At 41.7% G+C, this 17716-nt stretch overlaps 1 protein-coding gene across 1 annotated transcript; it reads left to right on the forward strand.

Moving 5' to 3' along the window:
- The first annotated feature begins 3885 nt into the window (after positions 1–3885).
- On the forward strand, positions 3886–12437 carry LOC134629764 (ependymin-like). The gene is made up of 6 exons (XM_065471230.1): positions 3886–4024; positions 5923–5957; positions 7226–7360; positions 7694–7854; positions 8296–8367; positions 12287–12437. The coding sequence occupies exons 1-6, from the start codon at positions 3886–3888 to the stop codon at positions 12435–12437; spliced, it is 693 nt and encodes a 230-aa protein (XP_065327302.1).
- The last annotated feature ends 5279 nt before the right edge of the window (positions 12438–17716 follow it).

Raw genomic sequence — 17716 nt, forward strand, 5'->3', positions numbered from 1 at the left:
GCTAACAGTAACGCATACAATGTATTTAATAGCTTCTGCTTTTTCACCCATTTCTCTTGGTAAAGTATTTGATAATCCTTCTTTATTTACCACTAGGCATTCTGCTAATTTGAGAGATAATTGTTTAAAGATAGATTTATATATATGTTGAACATGCATATGCTGATATACATTTTTTTTTCAACTCTCTTTCCACTGGAAATTGGCCTTGTGTGAACTCTAATGCCCTGATTAAAGGGGGTCATGAATCGCACTCACATACAGGTAAAAGTTATATTTATTAAAGTGAGCTTGTGGATTTTGTTTTGTAGGGAAGAATAATGTTGCACACTTGGATTAAAATGAATTGAAACCAGTGTGGCTTTGTGAGTTCGCCTTTACTGTATCTGCAAATATATATATTGACATAGCACAACGTTACACACTTTTGCAGTCTCACACAACTCTTATAGGCGCACTGCCTTATGGTTAGTCTTTAAACTCAAAACACTAATACTTCTTACAGTACAACAATGAAATAAACATAAACAAAAGATAGTGTGATCCACCAGTCTATATCTGCTGTGATTAAAGCCCGGTACAGGTATAAATCCACAAAAGCGCCACGAGGTTTCCGCACAAACTAATGAATTATCTCTAGCTGCTAATCGTTAGCATCACAGCTAATTCACATCGCTACCAATAACTTAATGACACATAATGGGGATTAACGGCCAACTTTCCCACATTCTCTGCAACCCCGTGGACTCATCTGTAGATACATTTTAAGTTATTTACCATCTTGTATCTGCTTACCTGCAAATATATTGACATAGCACAACGTTACACACTTTTGCAGTCTCACACAACTCTTATAGGCGCACTGCCTTATGGTTAGTGGCTGGGCTTATTTACTCCCGCTAGAGCTGCTCATTTTAGGGGATACTCCCTCTTGTGGTGTAACGGCGGAATAACTACCCTTCCTGCACTATGTCATTTTTGGAGACTGGGGCACACATTATTTTACCACAATCAAAGAAAATACATATTTGAACAATCAGACCGTTTAACTAACTATAATATTGTGACTAAAGATTATGGGGGGGTGTCCTGTTTTGTCCACAATGTCTTTCTTCTCCTTACAATAAGAAGGAGGTGACAGTTAGAATTTCTGAACATTAGAGGAATATCTGAAATAATGACATTTTCAATCAGCTACAGTTGGGCCACTGAAAAGTGGTGGCTATCATATTTGTTTTTATACAAATACTCTGACTCGCTACCTTATCGTGGTGGAGGCGGGTTTGTGTGTCCCAGGGATCCCAGGGGCTATGTTGTCTGGGGGCTTTTGCCCCCTGGTAGGGTCTCCCATGGCAAATTGGTCCTGGGTGAGGGACCAGAGAAAGAGCGATTCAGAAGACCCTTATGAAGAAAACATCGAGGGAACAGTTTACCCTGCCCGGGATAGGGTCACTGGGGCCCCGCCCTGGAGCCAGGCCCGGGGAGGGTGCCCGAGGGCGAGCGTCTGGTGGCCGGGCCTTAGTCCATGGGGCCCGACCGGGCACAGCCCGAAAAGGGGACATGGGCCCATCCTCCCGCAGGCCCACCACCCGCAGGAGGCGCCATAGGTGTCGGGTGGATTGTGTGCCGGGCGGCGGCCAGGAGCGGAGGCCCTGGCGGACTGATCCCCAGCTGTCAAGACTGGCAATCATGGTATGTCACCTCTCTGGTGGGGAAGGAGCCTGAGTTAGTGCGTGAGGTTGAGAGGTACCGGCTAGATATAGTCAGGCTCACCTCTACGCATGGCTTGGGCTCTGGAACCAGTCTCCTGGAGAGGGGCTGGACTGTCTCAGTCTGGAGTTGCCCCTGGTGAGAGGCGGTGGGCTGGGGTGGGTATTCTAATATCCCCTCGGCTTGCTGCCGGTACGTTGGGGTTTTTCCCGGTGGATGAGAGGGTTTGTTCCCTGCGCCTTAGGGTCGGGGAACGGGTCCTGACTGTCATCTGCGCTTATGCGCCGAGTGGCAGTTCAGAGTACCCAGCCTTCTTAGAGTCCCTGGGTGGGGAGCTGGAAGTGCTCCACCTGGAGACTCTGTTGTCCTGCTGGGAGACTTCAATGCTCACGTGGGTAACAACAGCGAGACCTGGAGGGGCGTGATTGGGAGGAACGGCCTCCCTGATCTGAACCCGAGCGGTGTTTTGTTACTGGACTTCTGTGCAAATCACAGTTTGGCCATAACGAACACCTTGTTCAAACATAAGAGTGTTCATAAGTGCACGTGGCACCAGGACGCTATAGGCCGCAGGTCGATGATCGATTTTGTAATCGTATCACCAGACCTGCGACCATGTGTTCTGGACACTCGGGTAAAGAGAGGGGCTGAGCTGTCAACTGATCACCACCTGGTGGTGAGTTGGATCAGGTGGCTGGGGAGGACGCTGGACAGACCCGGTGCACCTAAACGCGTAGTGAGGGTGTGCTGGGAACGTCTAGCAGAGGCCCCAGTCCCGAGATCTTCAACGCACACCTCCGGCAGAGCTTCAACAGCATTCCGAGGGAGACTGGGGACATTGAGTCCGAATGGACCATGTTCAGCGTCTCCATTGCCGAAGCTGCTGCATTGAGCTGCGGCCGCAAGGTGGTTGGTGCCTGCCGTGGTGGTAATCCCCGAACCAAATGGTGGACACCAGAGGTGAAGAGGGAGTCCTATCGGGCTTGGTTAGCCGGTGGGACTCTGGAGGCAGCCAACAGGTATCGACAGGCCAAGCGGAATGCGGCTCGGGCAGTGGCTGAAGCAAAAACTCGGGTGTGAGAGGAGTTCAGAGAGGCCATGGAAAAAGACTTTCGGACTGCCTTGAAGAGATTCTGGCAAACCGTCAGGCGTCTCAGGAGGGGAAAGCGGTGCTCTACCTGCACTGTGTATAGTGCTGGCGGAGCGCTGCTGACTTCGACTGAGAAAATTGTCGGGCGGTGGAAGGAATACTTCGAGGACCTCCTTAATCCCACTGACACGTCTTCCGAGGAGGAAGCAGAGTCTGGGGATGAGGGGAATGACCCGCCAATTTCCGGAGGCGAGGTCACTGAGGCAGTTAAACAACTCCTTGGTGGCAGAGCCCCTGGTGTTGATGAGGTCCACCCCGAGTTCCTGAAGGCTCTGGACGTTGTAGGGCTGTCCTGGTTGACATGCCTCTACAATGTTGCGTGGAGATCAGGGGCAGTACCCCTGGACTGGCAGACCGGGGTGGTGGTCCCCATCTTTAAGAAGGGGGACCGGAGGGTGTGTTCCAACTACAGGGGGATCACACTCCTCAGCCTCCCTGGGAAACTCTATGCCAGGGTGCTGGAAAGGAGAGTTCGTCTGCTAGTCGAACCTCGGATACAGGAGGAACAATGCGGTTTTCATCCTGGCCGCGGAACACTGGACCAGCTCTTTATCCTCTCAAGGATACTTGAGGGTGCATGGGAGTTTGCCCAACCAGTCTACATGTGTTTTGTGGACTTGGAGAAGGCATTCGACCGTGTCCCTCGGGGTGTCCTGTGGGAGGTGCTGCAGGAGTATGGGGTGTCTGGCCCATTGCTACGGGCCATTCGATCCCTATACAACCGTTGCAAGAGCTTGGTTCGCATTGCCGGTAATAAGTAGGACTCGGTCCCGGTGGGTGATGGGCTCCGCCAGGGCTGCCCTTTGTCACCAATTCTGTTCATAATTTTTATGGACAGGATTTCTAGGCGCAGCCAAGTGGCGGAGGGCTTTCACTTCGGTGGCCTCAGAATCTCATTTCTGCTTTTCGCGGATGATGTGGTTCTGTTGGCTTCATCGAGTGAAGGCCTCCAGCTCGCACTGGAACGGTTCGCAGCCGAGTGTGAAGCAGCGGGAATGAGGATCAGCACCTCCAAATCTGAGGCCATGGTTCTCAGCCAGAAAAGGGTGGAGTGCCCACTCCGGGTCGGGGATGAGTTCCTGTCCCAAGTGGAGAAGTTCAAGTATCTTGGAATCTTGTTCGCGAGTGATGGGAGAAGGGAGCCGGAGATCGACAGACGGATTGGTGCTGCGGCTGCAGTGATGCGGACGCTGCACCGGTCCGTCGTGGTGAAGAGGGAGCTGAGTGTAAAAGCGAAGCTCTCAATTTACCGGTCGATCTACGTCCCTACCCTCACCTATGGCCACGAGCTGTGGGTAGTGACCGAAAGAATGAGATCGCGGATGCAAGCGGCGGAAATGAGCTTCCTCCGAAGGGTGGCTGGCCTCTCCCTTAGAGATAGGGTGAGAAGTTCGGCCATCCGGGAGGGGCTCAGAGTAGAGCTGCTGCTCCGCCACATCGAAAGGAGCCAGCTGAGGTGGTTCGGGCACCTGACAAGGATGCCTCCTGGGCACCTCCTGGGTGAGGTGTTCCGGGCATGTCCCACCGGGAGGAGGCCCCGGGGTAGACCCAGGACACGCTGGAGAGATTATATCTCTCGGCTGGCCTGGGAACGCCTTGGTGTTCCCCCGGATCAACTGGAAGAGGTGGCTGGGGAGAGAGAGGTCTGGGCATCTCTGCTTAGGCTGCTGCCCCCGCGACCCGGCCCGGATAAAGCGGATGAAGATGGATGGATACTCTGATAATCTGTATGTATTGACACAACACATAAAGTAAACATTACTTTTGCATTTTGGTTAATGTTGATGTATTAATGATTGTTGCCACTTGTGGTATTCAAAACCTTGAATGTCAGTGGGCAGATCACCTCAGCAGGATTGATAACCTATCATGCTTTTAAAGTATGCAAGTTAAAAACGTTCTACGCCAATGAGACCTTTGGTCTGTACTAACTGATGCTTTTAAGTGAGTCAATTGTTTAATTTTTAGTTCCCCAGTAGAAGTGCATAACCAAAGGATCCTGAAGAACTCGCCACTGTGTGACATTCAGATATGCTTTTGTCATCAAGGCTGAGAAATAAGCAGGTGGAGTTATTTAGTATAACATGGGTATATTTACATCTGCAGTTAAAAGATTGGAGCGATTTAGCCCATTAACTAATGATTTACAGGTAAATGTGTTTTTGAGAAAGGCACTAAATCTGCAGGTTTGAATAGCACAAACTGTAAGAAGAATTTTGAAGAGGACATCTCCACATGCAAAACAAAATAATTACAGGTTAAGGATTCATTGTTTGCAATAACCTTCAAAAAGGGCTATACTATTAATGTTTATTTTTATTATTATTAATTTTTATTTTTCAGCTTAAGGACCTTTTAATACTTTAAGTACATTTTATAAACTCTTTTTTTTTTTTTTGCAAAAGATATGTAAATTTAAGATAAAATATAAGGCATATTAGAATAGCCTACTTGCATTTTATTTTCAGGATAAGTCATGAGCTTTATGCTTCAACATAAAAACAGCCATGTCTTATAAACTGTAAAGTACAACTGTTAATTATTTAGTGAAGTAGATAGTCCAAAAAATGCACAAGGCCATCACTTGACGTCACATGATGTGGGCACTGCCTCCTGTTAGCAGATTTATATGGAAGAGTTTCCTGAACCAGAGCGCTCACAGATTCTCCTGGTCCGGCGACTCTGCAACTTTCTCACCATGAACTTCATCAGTGTGCTATCCTGCCTGAGCCTCTTGCTGGCAATACCCCAAACCCTGTGATGAGTATGGATTTAGATGAACAAGATACTCAAACCGATGTCTATATCTGTGTTAAGAGACCTGCTAAATGTGCCTGAAACAGAAATATGAAAAAACTGAATTCATAATGTTAGAAAACTTATTTTTACTCAGAGACACAGATATATTTTTTTAATCTATCTTAAAAACCAGGTATAGTCAAACTAGGCTGCCAAGATTAATTTGTATAGTAAGCTAAGGTTCTCCAATTAGTATATTTATGCATTCAATTTTAGATTGTTATAACAAATGAAGCTTATGACTTTGACTTTCTGTTCCACAGTCGTTCCAGAGCTGCTGAGTGGAGGGCTCACTGCGGTGAGTTCACTGATGTGCTCCACAGATAATCTTTAGGAACTTACTGTATATCTCTATTGCTCTGATCAGTGTTAAGCAAACTTCTCTTGTATTTTATGCCAACTGAATCCTTTTCTGTTGGATGTAATATTTCCTCACATAATAGTATGATTATGCAGCAACAGAGCAGTTTTTTGTGCCTTAATATGTACGGATTAGGTTTTAACAGAGATGGAAAGTAATGAAGTCTAAATATTTCATTACTGTACTTAACTCGAATTTTCAGGTGTCTGCACTTTTCTTTAGTATTTATTTTTCTGACAACTTTTTATTTTTATTCCCTACATTTTTAACAAATATCTGTACTTTCTAGTCCCTGCATTTTCAAAAAAAGCTTGTTACCTTTGGTTTGTCGCATACTTGGTTTGCCTAACCCGCACTTCAGCATCTAGCCAAACACATGAGTGTGTGTGCAGTTTGTCACACAGTGTGTTGCTAGCTATATTCATATTGGTGCCACTATATTGCAGTGGTATTTGATAAACTGGAAATGCAAAGTTTACATGTAAGTCGTCACTTTTTTAAATCAAATATTGGGTCTGTATGTGTGGCATTATGTTTTTACATATTGTGAAACATGCTGCAAAACAATCTGAGGTAGACTGAATGCATTATTTAAAGGTTTCATGAAAATACTCAGAAGTTTAAAAATGAATTTGACGTTAAGCTGATCGTGGCTGTATACAGTATAATATGAAGACAGCATAAACAGCTTACTGTCAGTATAAAGGATGGAAATCAGCCAGGACAACTTATGCTGCTGATGTATTGTTGAATTCAGCTGTTTAGATCCACAAAGACCAGCAGCTCAGCTGATCAATAAGCTGAAGTTGAAGTACTTCAACTTGTACTGAAATATGTTTTAACATTAGTACCTGGGTTTTAGACATTAACTAGAGACAAGTTCAGGAAAATATGTTTGAGACATTCACTTTCTCACATGCTCACAGCATAAGCCTCACAAGATGATATCATTTGCTTGCTTCAGATGAGTTCTCACAACTAGAAACACTTCATTTCATTGAGACAAAGGTTTTGTTGCTTGGATGGACACATGATATCCAGTTGCTTGCTGTGAATCAATTACAGTTCTCTGTGCTTTTCTCAGTAGTGCAGTCAGACATCAGATAAACTTATATTTAATCTGCTATGTCTTTAGTTTATAATTTAATGACCATTAAGTAATGTTTAGGTCATGCATAAAACTGGCTTTTAGCTCTCCTTTTCAGATGACTGGCGATGGACTCATCTCCTCAACGGGATTAATAACCTATGATGCTTTGGGACAGAGGATGCGAGTTAAAAACTTCGGAATTGGTGACAATCAGGACTTTGCTCTGGACCAGCTGATGCTTTTTAGCGAGGTAGTAAAGCCTCATTAAACTGTTGATGTTTTGTGTTTTTTTTCCTTCATAATGATCCCTCCCCCTTCAAAAAGTATCTAAATATCATTCAAATTACTCATTTCTTCTGTCTTACCTAACACATAAACAGAATTCCAATCATTAGAATAAAAAAAATAAATAAACGTAGTGTGACATTTGAAAAAATAAAATGAAAGTATAAAATGACAAAAACACACTGATATTTATGCAAACATATTATAAGACCATGCTGGCTACAATACTACAGAGGCAGCATACAAGCCAAGATGTGAACAGGCAAAGAGCATTCACTCTCTTTGTTCATCCTTTCAGGGGGTCTATTACAAGTCCAACTGGAAAACACTCTCTTGCAAGAAGATGAAGCTGGATTCCTCCTTCATTCCCATGCAAGTTCCCCCTGATGCTAAACTGATGGTTCAGGTGTTCATGGGCTCCTCCTCCTCTTGGGGAATGGGTGTGCTAACCAACACCTGGTATGGCAGTCTTTCAGAAAATGGTAAGAAGAAGCAAAAATAAACGTGTTCTATACTAATTCTAAGGCTGAAAGGCCATGAATACTACCACTAGTACTATGTGCTATTTTCATTATTTTGGATGACAAATTTTAATTTATTTTTGTGTAAATGTACACACTAATTGGCAATTTAAAGTAGACATTGTAGTAAGGGATTGGCAGTATGTTAAAATAAACCTTTCTATCCTACTAGTTATTAGGTTAAGCCAATGTACTACTAAATGACCAAATTACCTTTGGCTGTGCATGCATGTCGAGCATAGTGACAAGAAGAGTAAATTCCTATTTATGACAAAATAAAAAGAAATAGAATTTAGTAAATGTAAAATAACACTTTTTTTTTTAAATGTATGCCACTCAGGTAGCCTGTTTACATATAACTTATACTTTATGTTTTCAGGCATTTATTCGACTGTCTTTACCCTGTGTCCTTCACAAGCTATACTCCACAATCTGGGTGGCTCACTGTCAGGTAACTGTAAGAGAGTCTGTCTCGAATGTAAAGGGAAGGTATATAGGCAGACTCAGCAAAAAAATTGAGTTATGAAAAAAGGGTAGATTAGATAAGATTTACAGTATTCTACGTGACATATGAAACGTAGACATAAATGAAACCACAAATTAATATATACTAACCAACATGACAGGCACACAACATACACAGCACACCTCTCCCCATCTGAAGTCTACACAGCCAATTAGTCTAGATATACCAATAGATGGTAAGCCAGTAAAACTACAAAGCAACATGAACATCTGAGAAACACATAACACTCAGTAATCTATCACTAGCTCATTTTCATGGCTAAATGGTTCCCTATAAATAAATAATTAAAAATTCAATAATAATTCAAATATTCTTAAATCCATTTAAAAAAAAAAAGCATTCCTACAGAAAGACCCCCGTCCATGTCAACCATGACATCACCAGCACGATACTTGACCTGCATGGATCCTGGGGAAAAAATTAAAAATTAAAAAATTAAACATAATAAAAGACACTTGAAAATGTATGCGTGTGTATTTCCTTTAACTTGATCAATTGTTTTGATGTTAACCACAAATTTAACACACACACACAAAGTGAAGCAATGTTTCCTTAGGATTGACAAACCACAGGAAATAAGCACAAGCAGACAAAACAGAAGGGGGAGGGGTCTGGGGGTGCTCCGCCCCCGGTCTGGGGTGCTGGCGGGGCCTTGGGTGCTTGGGTCCTGGCTGTTGTGTCGCCGGGGCTGTGGGCGGGTGGGTGCAGGGGGGCTCAGCCCCAGTGCAGGGGACCTCTGGTGCATCAGCCCAACTAGGGGGCTCTCTAACTGGTGGGGAGGCTGTTATATCTTTGCAGGTGGTCTCCTCTCTACAGGAGCTCACTTTGCAGGTGGGGGAGAGATATAGGAGAGGTAGAGAATGAACTCAACCTGGGTGTCTATTGTCTTGTGTAGTTTGGGAGATGATTGGATGATGGGGTGGGTGCAATTTTCTCTGCGGTGGAGTCGGGTGGGCTGCCCCGGACTCTGTAGGGCTGGGCGGTGCTGCTGCTGTGGGCCCCGGTCCGGATGGGCCTGGGCCCCCTTGCCCTGGTGGGTTCCAGAGTTGGGGGTGCCTACTGGGGTCAGCGGGGGAGCTGGCCCCAGGGAGGGGCCGCTTGCCCCTCCCTTTCTTCCCTCCCCATCCTCAGCTACCTCCCTCTTCCCGCTCTACCACACCCACCCACACACGCAGGGCTTGGGGTGCAGATATGTCACCAGGGTGCAGGGGAGGCACTCCCCCTCTGTCCCCTTCTGGCCACCTGTGCCTCAATTTTATTCTGAAACCTAGACATCCACATTACTCACACTCTCACATAACACAAACATATAGGGCCTTGGGGGTGGGCACGTTTTACAGCATCCAGAGGATGGTCGGTGTATTCCAACCCACCTCTGGCGCTGGTGCCCTACCCTCAATTTTAATGCATATAGACACTGAGGGTTTTCGGGAGGAGCCGTGCTGCTCTCTGGCAGGATGCACCATGCCCTCCTGTGTTTTAAATGCATTTTAGAACAGCACACAGCAACACTACATATGAGCGGGCAGAGGGAGGTTTGGGGTCTTCACTCACCCCGGTTCTGTTAGCCGTCAGGGCTGGGGGGCTGGGAGGAGGTGCTGGCCGTCAGATTGGGGTCTGTGATGCGGGGCCTCCCTACTACTGCAGATAAGGAGGCGGTCCGCTTGCCTCCACCCCAGAGAGAAGGGTTACACCTCCTGGGTCTAGGTGCGGCTTGCCCCTCTGGGGGCGGGGGTACCTGGACCTGGGATATAGAGTATGTTTGGGGAGTGTGATTGTCTGTGCAGTGTCTATTTGTGTCTGTCTACACTTTGGGTAAGTGCCGAGTATTTGGTTGTGTATATGGGGGTGGGAATACACGTTTGAGTCTGCGTGCGCCTGTTAATGCAAGTAAACATTTGAGTATATGAAGAGTTTACCTACATTTCAGAATATAAAAAAAATTGTGCACAAGCTTTTAAAATAATTAGATCAGTGCACAGTATTAAGGATACATTACTGGTATTTTTTTTGGCAGCAGTATTTGATCATTTCCAATACTGTCTCCATGTTGTTAAAATATAATTAAGTGCAGATTATTTGCTGCAACACATTTTAAAGGCTTTATTTACATGTAAAAGTTCTCTAAGTTCTGTACAAGAATGCTTTCAGGCCTTTGACGTATTTTGATTTGATTCTTTAGGCTGGTCAGAGAAAACAAGTGGTTGGTAACTTTTTTACATTTGAACATTGGACCAATGGTTTTTTATTGAATAAAGGAAAATTAAATTACAAGGTGCAGCATCTAAAGGTCAACTCAGACTAAAGGGCAAACATAAAATCTAGATATCTTCAGATGATCTGCTGAACTTAGTGCTACACCATAAAATTAAGCATGTGATTGATTTATTATCTTATCTTATCACATGTGAGCCAAGCTGTTACAAAGGAGAGCTGTTAATTATTTGGCCATATATGACATTAAGGGGGAAAAAGCACATGTGGGACTGAACAAGTGGCATTGGGGCAGCCAGCTGTGAGCAGGTATAAATAGAGGTGTGTGGCTTTCCCTGAACCAGAGCACTTACAGATTCTCCTTGTTCTGCTCCTCAGGCTTCTCACCATGAACTCCATCAGTGTGCTGTCCTGCCTCAGCTTGCTGCTGGCAGCTGCTGTTGCCCAGCATCCCAAACCCTGTGGTGAGCATGTTTGTGGATACATTAGTACGTTTTTTAAAAAGTGATGTTAAGAAAAGTGAAGCAGATTTTAGTATTACTGCAGAGATGAGAAAACTTTAAAATTTCACATTATTGAAAAAAAGAAATTTGAAAAATGCTACATAGGTACTTTCATTTATAAATTACTTCACAAACAAAAAAAACCCAGATTATTATTTCAATTTTCTATTCCACAGTTGTCCCCCTGCTGTTAACTGGAAGCTTCAGTATGGTGAGTTCATTAACAGGAGTTCGTGTACTCATAATCTTTCCTCAAACCTGGTTGGATTCCTGTCAAGTAATCAGAGTCTTTTTCTGCACCTACTAATCGTACTCCTTAATTTTCAGTCTGCTGGCAACGGATTCATCTGGATCAGTGACCTACAGTGCTTTGGGGCAACAAATGCGGCTTAGAAGTATTGGAGTTACTGCGGGTCAGACCTTCATTGTGGACCAAGTGATGCTTTTCAATGAGGTAATGAGCCCATTTTTCTACTTCTTTAAATGTATATAAACTGTTTGATGAAAACTAAATAAAACTTAAAATATTTTCTGATATCTTTTGAAGCTTTACTTATTCTCGAGAAATTGAAATAAAAAAGTGAGCACTTCACAAACCAAATTTCAAACCCAGTGTTTAACCCTTTAAAACCTGAACCATGAAATAACTGCCACAAATCTTTAATTTTTTGATAATGGAGTGTTTGTTGAACCTTTAGACAAACAAATATATCAAATTTTAATCTGCGTATATATGAGTTTTAATTTGTATCACATTTGCTACGTAAGCCATACTTTTGCAACTTAGTCATTAAAAATGTGTGATGCTATTAATATCATTTTTGAGGGTAAAAAAAGTCACGCTGATGATGTAGAAGTGTCAAAAACTCACAAAAACACATATATCAAATACGATACATTGGGCATTAAAGGGTTAAGTAGCTTGTCAGTGCAGAAATAACTGAACTGAAAGTATTTGAAGAGGTACATGCACTGCTATGCTATTTAGGTAATCTTAAACAGATCCTGTGTGCATTATATACTGTTATCCTAATTCATTCTGTGACATTTTTATTTTGTCACTTAACAGCATTCTTTAATAATCAGAAATCAAAAATCTTAAAAAACACATTTTGTTTCTATTCCAGCACCTTCAACTGGATAATTGGTATTTCTAATCCCATGGATTTCATCCCGCCTGACTTCTGTGTCGACTCTAAACTGGAGGAAACAAAGACACCACATAGCTTCTTCACTGCTGTGGAGTCTCTGGCCATGAAAACCAAGAGAGACAAATAAAGATTTGGATGTGAACCCAGATAATTACAAATGCTGTCCTACATAGGTTGCAGGGCTAAATATGACCCAAATTAACAAGTAATTATTATGAAATATGGAGCTAAGTGTTTTTCACCTGCTGTGCAATATTCAGCCACCAGACAACAAAAAAAGAGTTTTACACTCAGTATCTTACTCAGTCAAGTCAGATAGTCAGATACCAATAGCTTGAGACTGCATGTTAGAAGGTGTATTAAAACACTAGATCCTGTCTGATCATGGTAAATGGCCTGTATTTATATAAGCGCCTTTACTAGTCCCTAAGGACCCCAAAGCGCGTTACATATCCAGTCATTCACCCATTCACACACACATTCACACACTGGTGATGGCAAGCTACATTGTAGCCACAGCTGCCCTGGGGCGCACTGACAGAGGCGAGGCTGCCGGACACTGGCGCCACCGGGCCCTCTGACCACCACCAGTAGGCAACAGGTGAAGTGTCTTGCCCAAGGACACAACGACCGAGACTGTCCGAGTCGGGGCTCGAACCGGCAACCTTCCGATTACAAGGCGAACTCCCAACTCTTGAGCCACGATCGCCCCAGCAAATCATCAGCAAAAATAATCAGCAAAACAAATTAAAGAGGAGAATGACTTCCCGTGTTCTTTGTTTTGTTATTCCTTCAATAAAATCAATGAGAAGCACTAGACAATTCTGTACTTTTTTTGCATCCTTGGATTGATGATATAATAATGCAGAAAAATCTGATTTGAAAAAAAAATACAGTTTCAAGTATCAATGAAAAAACTGTGAATTTCTTTATTTTTAACTGTAAATTGAAGCATATTTCAGAATAACAGAGAAAAAAGTAGGAGAGGTATCAGTTTTAATAAATGAAAAATTTGGAAGTGACCATAAGAATGACATGTTTATCTTAGAAATGAACTCTTTTGTCAGTCTGACGATGTTTGAATGTGTAGACTTCATTTCTGAATCTTCACACTGATACTCTTATTATGTCAGTAGTATTAGCCTCTACAAATCCCATTGATTACAGTGCAAATGTGAATGCATGACATCCCATCAAAGGACAGACACATTCCACATCGTACCTCTGCATGTCTTTCTTGCAGTTTCTCTCCTTATTAAAGAATATGATTGTTTGAGAGAATGCCATAATCAGCAATAACCTGAGTTAAAGAAGGAAAATGAAATCCCAGGCTGTCTGCTCTTACTCTTTGGCAATGACACACCCACGTGCAGTCAGTCTTACTGTCTGACTGTGCCCAAACTAGTAGTGTAGAATACTGAAGCATTTTGTAGTACTGAATGGTTTTAGCTTTGCATTTGCACATTCCTGCTGTTCCTGTTTGATTACACCTAAGTAAAGACTTTAAAGGAATTAACTGGGTACGCACGAAAGATAGTGTCACCATATCAGTGTGAAACAATATGTAAAATATGGTTTTATGAAGAACAAAAGGACATCATGGTGAAGATGACCTTTGTGTGCATCAAAATCTGAACTGCAGAACAGATTTTCAACATCTTACATAACTGTGTTTTCTTTTTATTTCCTTTGCATTTTAATTTCCTTTTCATTTAGTTTGTTCAAAACATGGATAAACCAAACTGAACAATCAGGCAAACAACTGAAGAAAGGAAATGTGTCTGGGCTCTGTTGTCAGCTTAACGATAATCTTTGCATTCAACAGTATGATCAGTTAAGTATATATTTGCATTGGTGTCAAAGATCCTTTCTTTGCATTTCCATGTAATCCCAAGAGCAAAAGTTATGTCAGATTGATAACCTGCATCACTTGAATGTTCAGAGGGTTAGAGTTTTTTCTCTAATCTAAGTAACTGCCATTGAAAACTGATAACGATAAAGATCATAAAACGTTTATCACAGACTGCTCTGTTTTTATCTTCTGACTGACAACTGTTTATAAACACACATACAGATAATCTATATGAAGCTACATATCAGAGGATCTGACTTAATAAAATTTGATACTGATCAGTGAAAGAGCCTTCCTGTATCAACAGTGAAGCTCTGTGTTAATGTGGGTCTGCTGGCCCAATTACATCGGCGTCTCTTTGAACTTCTTATTGAGTGTTCCTGTAAACAGATACCAAATGAAAGTATGACATTGGGAATCAACTCCAGATCTTTTATCTGTCAAATGTTTTATTAAACATTGAGGGAACCAATCTCACATAGTCATAAAACATTTTATTAGTCAATTATCCAACTGCTTTTGAACCTCTGAAACGGTATACAAATTGTTGCAATTCCTAAACAGTTACACAAGTGTTACACAAATACATTGAACAAATTCAGAATGTGCAACAGGTGATTTGCATTAATGAAATCATTATACAATAAAAATATAAACAACTAAATTTTTATTCTAAATCCATCTTAATATTACACTAAATTAAAGTACAGCTTTTGGGTTATAGCTTAACCATTTTATGTTATGATGAACAGGAATTTTATTTCAGTAATATTTCCTTTTCCAATGCATTTTCAATGCAGTTAATCATGAATGACCACAACTGATGACATAAGATTCTAACAATGAAAATAGCTTCAAGAAAGTGAGTGTATAGTTTTTACACATACTATGCAAATCAAACAATAATCAATGTGTATATTAGCACAAAATTAGTCATTTGGGGGTAATGTAGGAAAATGTATTTTTAAAATGAGGCTGTTTGCACTGTTCTCCATCAAGCATCTTCTAAAGAAGTCAGGATGAATCTAAACTGAGTGCAAAAGAGCAGAAATGAAATGATAGTGTATATCATGAGGGGCAAATTTGTCACATACATGTTCATTTGCTTGTTTAAATCAGGGGGAATCTGGGGAACAGATTTTAAAATGGATCAGAACCTTCAGAAGAGTTGCAATTATTTATTATTCAGATAACTTGTTGTGCTTAACGTCTCATGTAGAAAACTGCAGTACTAGTCGTTCTTCAGCAGATGGAGGCAGCATCCCTCGTCATCTCAGATGATACTGCTTTCATTTATGTCTTTTCCAACTGAATGTGCTGTAGTGTATGTGCTTGAGTACAACAGCCTATTGTTGCATGTGTTTACTGAGAGCCTCATTTCTACAGTATATTCTGCATTCATATTTGAGTATGAATTATTCATTCAGTGTTTTATATCATAAATATTGTACATTCAAGTATTTTATGAGATGCATCTAAAAACTACAGATCAACTCTAGATGTGGCCTGAAATTCTGGCAGTTTTTGAGAAATTTGAAAAAATGTCATGTCACACATTTTTTCAGTTGTGTGGTCTAGCATCATTGTATACGACACCTATGCTGTATTATCAGTCATACAGTTTTATATACGCTACCAGTGCTTCCCATGAGAAGTTGCATTTGTTGACAAGTACATCAATAAACTCTTTAGTCCTTTTGTCAAGGTTATCTGTGACGCATAATATAATATATGACTGGTACTCAAGGTAAATAGGTAAAGTGACACCAACACAATATCCAGCGCTGATGAGTTTGTATCTCGCACATAAAAGGAATGTATCTTTTTACAAGATATCTTTTCCTCTACTTTTCTTGAGTTACAGTATAATTCCTCTGTGTCCTCTCATAGTCATACCTGTCTACACAATGAACGTCAATAATAACAGAATTTATTTTTATTATTAGAGGGTCATCACACTTATTTCACCTCAGGGAATTGTGAGTCATCGTCTAATAATCAACACTATGTTGTTCAGAGGTAGCTACCTAATCCCAATGTGAAAAATTAGCTCTTTGTGATTTAAGAGTTAACAACCTGCTATGGAAGCATTAGCAGAAAAAATAGCCCTGCAAGTCTGCCCAATTATCAGTCTAATGATTCTCTAAGCATGTTGCGACCTAGGCTGAGAAATGTGCAGGAGGCTCACTGTAAAGTACCTGTTGTGATAAGAAATTACATTTATTTTGTTCAATTTATTTATGTATTTATTTATTTTTTGGCCAGATTCACTTGAGCCTAAATGTTAATGTAGGAGGTGCTGTATGCAGATTTGTTAATTTTGTGCCTGATTGCCCGTCAGTCGCAAAGTCACTGGAAAGTACAGGCAATTTCAAACCCTGTTGCCTTAAAACTCTCAGCAGTGGCAAATGAAATGGCCTAAATGAAATGGAAAAATAAAAAAGCTAAACACATTGAAATCACAAATACATTAAAGGTAAATATTTGATGTTCAACGTGTTTAACTCTACTATTTATCATGCAGTGATAGTCACTTGGGCTGACTGTCAAAAAATATGACCAAACCAAATAAAAGATGTCGACAGGAACTGACCAAGCTGTGAAAAAAAAGTGCTGAGGCACTAGGAGCACATGTAATATTTCTGACAATCATTTGCAGCTGTGTCTGCCTGTGCTTCATGCTGTTCGCTCTACCCTCTACCCTCCAGCAGTAGCCAGTCTAACATCAGTGAACTGGCTCCCAGCCTGACTGGTAGCATAATGACATTTGGCACAGAAGGTTATGTTTACCTTTGCCACTATTGTAACTGTGTTACCATGCTAATGATTGCTGATCAGCACAAAATTCAAAGCACAGCTGAGGCTGATTGGAATCTTTTTCAAGCATATCAACTAAAACTGGCCAATTTTAACATTATGATAAATGATTATATTTGTGGATAAAAACACATACATTTTATTCAAACACGTAATGCCTAGCATGAGACTTTTATAATAGCCTATAATCACAGTTTCAGTGATTATAGGCTATCCTATCTGCAACTGATGCTTCATCAGATATTTGATCAGGCCTATATGTCATCTGTATGATGTGTACAGAGAAGCTCTTCCTGTTGGCTGCCAACACCCACAGTGCACATACAAACATGTCCTTGGTATAATATTGCTTCCTGTTGGATGAGTTATCCAGGAGAACGAGCACATGCTGCACTATGATGGCTGTTTTTGTTTTTAAACTCAAAATGTGCCACTTTTTCCCTCTGACTCATATGCAAACACATAATATTTAATTATATGAAATTAAATTTTCCCTGCCTTTGGAAAATCACCTCACATTATCAAACACTCTTAGATGATCAAGTCACTGCATATTAAAATTGATTGCAGAGAAGCACATTAGTTTACAAGTTCCTACAGGTTAACTTTTTTTTTACAGCATGTACCAAAAAGAAAGAAAATAGATCAGTAAAGAAATGTATGAACCCTCGTTCCACCCCCCTCCCCCCTCCCACACACACACACACACACACACACACACACACACGACAAATGGC

Source organism: Pelmatolapia mariae, linkage group LG6, assembly GCF_036321145.2.
Source record: "Pelmatolapia mariae isolate MD_Pm_ZW linkage group LG6, Pm_UMD_F_2, whole genome shotgun sequence".
Taxonomy (NCBI): Eukaryota; Metazoa; Chordata; class Actinopteri; order Cichliformes; family Cichlidae; genus Pelmatolapia; species Pelmatolapia mariae.

Bases quoted from the DNA above. Each gene is read 5' to 3' on its own strand.
- LOC134629764 (XM_065471230.1), top strand. From the start codon at position 3,886: ATGGTTCTCAGCCAGAAAAGGGTGGAGTGCCCACTCCGGGTCGGGGAT. The intron at 4,025-5,922 runs GTGCTGCGGCTG...TCTGTTCCACAG, and splicing joins GGAGATCGACAGACGGATTG to TCGTTCCAGAGCTGCTGAGT. The intron at 7,361-7,693 runs GTAGTAAAGCCT...TCATCCTTTCAG, and splicing joins AGCTGATGCTTTTTAGCGAG to GGGGTCTATTACAAGTCCAA.